This window comes from Apodemus sylvaticus, chromosome 20 (assembly GCF_947179515.1).
Source record: "Apodemus sylvaticus chromosome 20, mApoSyl1.1, whole genome shotgun sequence".
Taxonomy (NCBI): domain Eukaryota; kingdom Metazoa; phylum Chordata; class Mammalia; order Rodentia; family Muridae; genus Apodemus; species Apodemus sylvaticus.
This window is the reverse complement of record NC_067491.1, coordinates 52,931,886-52,935,206: the sequence shown is the minus strand read 5'-3', so window position 1 is coordinate 52,935,206 and position 3,321 is coordinate 52,931,886. Positions and strand designations below refer to the sequence as shown.

The following is a 3,321-nucleotide window of genomic DNA, read 5'->3' as shown; positions in this document are numbered from 1 at the left end:
CCTCTGAAGCTCTGATAGATGCCCCAGGGTAGGGGAATTGAAGACGTGGAGATGGGAGTGGGTGGATGGGTGGAAGAACACCTTACTAGAAGCAGCAGGAGGGTAGATAGGAGAGGGGGTTTCCAGGAGAGGAGGAAACCAGGTAAGGGGATAATACCTGAAATGTAAATAAATTAAAATTAAAAGAAATATATCTGACCATCTCAAGAGACCCTGGAAATATACATCTCATTTCCAATGAGAAGACACGAATAAATACAGAGAGAATAAACTTCAGAGCCGAAATGCACCCTCCCATACTTGCCTATCCGTTCATTGGGTTCATCATCCAACCTCTTCCAGGGGAGCCACGTTCTAGGAGGATGTACACTGGGTTTTTGTGTTTGGAGCCCGGGGGATGCAACAAAGTCTCCACAGGCAATCCCTGATTCTTTTTCGAAAGCGTTTGAAACGCCCGCTCTTCACAGGGGGAGGCAGTGGTTCCACAGACCAGCTTTGCTCAGGGGGCAAGTGTGTTTTGTCTTCCACGGTGATGGTGTCGAAAAGACACGCGGCAGCCACGGCTCCAGAGTGGAGGGCAGGGGCAGAGGCAGAAGCAGGGCTCTTCTTTTTTGGAAAATGGAGGGCCATGGGCGGCAAGGAGACACTTCTGGCCACTATGTGCCCTGATAGTGCCAGGGCATCAGGTCGCAGCTGTCCTGAGGGCCTTATGTGGAGGAGGCCAGAGTTGGGTTCACTGGCTCTTCTTTTGAGGGGAAGACCAGGGCTAGAGGCATGTGCTGGCGATGGGGGTGGCGTAGGGCACGGATTGACAGGCTTGGCTGAACCGGTAGGTATAGTCTCGATTCCTAGGCGTACCTGTTCTTGTAAAAGCAAATAGGTCCCCATTTTTTCATCAAACTTTCTCTTGTGCAGCGACTCCAAAATCTCGTTGGCATTAAACCCCATGCCACGGAGCCTGTCTACGATGTCGCAGTCTGGATAGGAGTCAGTGGGGATGTTTACTTCAGCCTTTAGTATCCAGGGATGTTCTTCAATATCTTCGATGGAGGGCCTCATCTCTGGGGCAACAGTAAGGATCTGGTGGATTAGATTTTCAAGGTGACCAGAGAAGTAAGGTGGAATGTGATAGGTCCCTGTGGCGATATTTTCCTCTATCTCCTTCATGGTCTTTCCTGTAAAGGGGTAGTACGAAGTGCTTATAAAATAGAGCAGCACGCCCAAACTCCACACATCGGTTTTCCTGCCGTCGTAAGCCTCCCCTAGTACGAGTTCTGGGGCAAAAAAGACCTTGGTCCCACACCTCCGTTTCAGGAAGCTGCCAGGCCTGATCTTGGTGGCCAGCCCAAAGTCTGTCAACTTGACGTTACCCTCCGCGTCCCTGAGGACATTCTGTGGTTTAATGTCTCTGTGAATAAAGTCATTGTTGTGGCAATACTTTACTGCAGACACTACTTGACCAAATATTTTCTTGGCCTCTGCCTCCTGCAGTGGGCCATTCTCCTCTGTTAAATCAGATAAGTTCCCCCCCGGAGCGTATTCGAGTATAAAATTAACGTGGCTTGGTGTTATCAGCACCTGGAAGAGGCGGATGATGTTCGGATGGTTTAAGGTCTCCAACGCTGCGCGTTCTGCCAGGATGATTCTCTCGGACTTCTTGGTGATTTCTATCGATTTGACGGCGACCATCACCTTGGTTGTCAGGTGCAAGGCCAATCTGACACTACCAAAGGCACCCTCACCGAGATGGAAAAGTACTTTGTATTGACTTGCCAAATTCTTGCTTTTGGCATCGTCGGCCATGGGGCTGAGTGTTCCGTGCACTCTGGTTACCACCGGTTGTGAGGTTCAAGGAACCCACAACTAACAATATCGAGTGCACTGAACGAGTCCCACAGGTCACCCAAATCGGCTCCCTGCTCTGTATGGACAAATCCAACAGGCCAGTCCACAGTCTTATACAGAGGGCACGCATTCTTCCATCACAGAGGATTTTTGTGAGGTCAGAGCACAAAATGCACCTACCAGAGGTTGTAACCCACAGTGGCTATCCTCACTCTGAGCCAGAGGGACCTTTCCATTCTCATAAAAATGAGACTATAAGCTTCTTCTTCAGCAGATCAAGAAGACAGATCAAAACTTAACTCGTTTAGCAATCACAGGCAGCAGAGTGCATTAGCAGCCATTGCAGCTGGGTGCTGAGTAGGTCAAACCAACCATCTGGACTTTCAAGCATTTTAGACAAGTGTTCTGCAGAGAGGGGCTAAGTCTCCACAAAATGTAATCTTGAGCTTTGCTACCCAGCCTCTTTGTTCTCAGAATGGGACTCTGAGACTTAATTATATATGAGGAACTACCTAGGCTATAAGCTGTGGATAGTTCCCCAGCTGGCTTGTGAGTGATATAACCCATTTACTCTAGTCTGTGTCTGCCACATAGATGGTTATCTCTCCTGAGATTCATGTTTCTGTCTTCCTCAGAGTTCAAGGCCAATCTGCAGGTCTTCACTGTTTCCTAGAGTCCTATCTCCCCCTGCCTGATGTCCCACCTTTTATTTCCTGCCTTGCTAAATTGACCCTCAATTACGCTTTTTATTGTCAAGTGATGCTTATACATAGTACTAAAGAGATTCTCTTTATTTATTCCCCTCCATAGTCCAACTAAATGTCCATTGCTAACATTAGTAAACTCTAATAGGGAGGAACAACTATGAAAACAAGCAGATAAGAATTTAGGTCCACAGTGTCCATTTTATCTGTATTTGGACACATTAGGGGAAAGTACTCTCCAATCAGAACTACCTTGGTGATTGAATTTGAATTTGTATACAGAAATCATTTACTATCAATTTATGCATTCATACAACTAAGAGTTTCTCCTAGACCTTATAACATTTTCTGAAATTCTAAACAATTTTCCCATATTTCAATTTCCCATTTTGAAATATGGGACTCTGACTACCTAGTCTTCAATCCAGTCAGAGACCTGAGGAATTAAATACCCTCAATTGCCAGAACATACAACACAAGCAGCTTCCTCATCTATGCAACTGACAGACAGCTGCTTCCTTAGACAGACACCCAAAAGTCTATGAATCTTTGGAGTATCTATCTTTTGCCTTCCGGCCCAGAATATATGCCAGACTTTCAAGTAGGAATTGTGAAGGACTCCTTACCTTCTCCTGGCAAAGCTTGGGCATCGACTTCCCTGTGTCTTATTTATCTACATCTTGGACAGCATTTGTCTGCAGTTTAGGCGAGCACAATTTCTTGCCTAGTGTCTAGCTTGTCATGTTTGAAGCAAACTCCATATAGTGGTTTT

The 3,321-nt window shown here is 46.4% G+C and overlaps 1 protein-coding gene across 1 annotated transcript; it reads right to left on the bottom strand.

The window, feature by feature from the left end:
- Positions 1-354: 354 nt before the first annotated feature.
- On the bottom strand, positions 355-1,803 carry LOC127670385 (putative sperm motility kinase W). The gene has a single exon (XM_052164712.1). The coding sequence runs from the start codon at positions 1,801-1,803 to the stop codon at positions 355-357; it is 1,449 nt and encodes a 482-aa protein (XP_052020672.1).
- Positions 1,804-3,321: the final 1,518 nt, after the last annotated feature.

What these genes read in the sequence shown, in the direction of transcription:
- LOC127670385 (XM_052164712.1), bottom strand. Translation starts at nt 1,803, where the DNA reads ATGGCCGACGATGCCAAAAGCAAGAATTTGGCAAGTCAATACAAAGTA.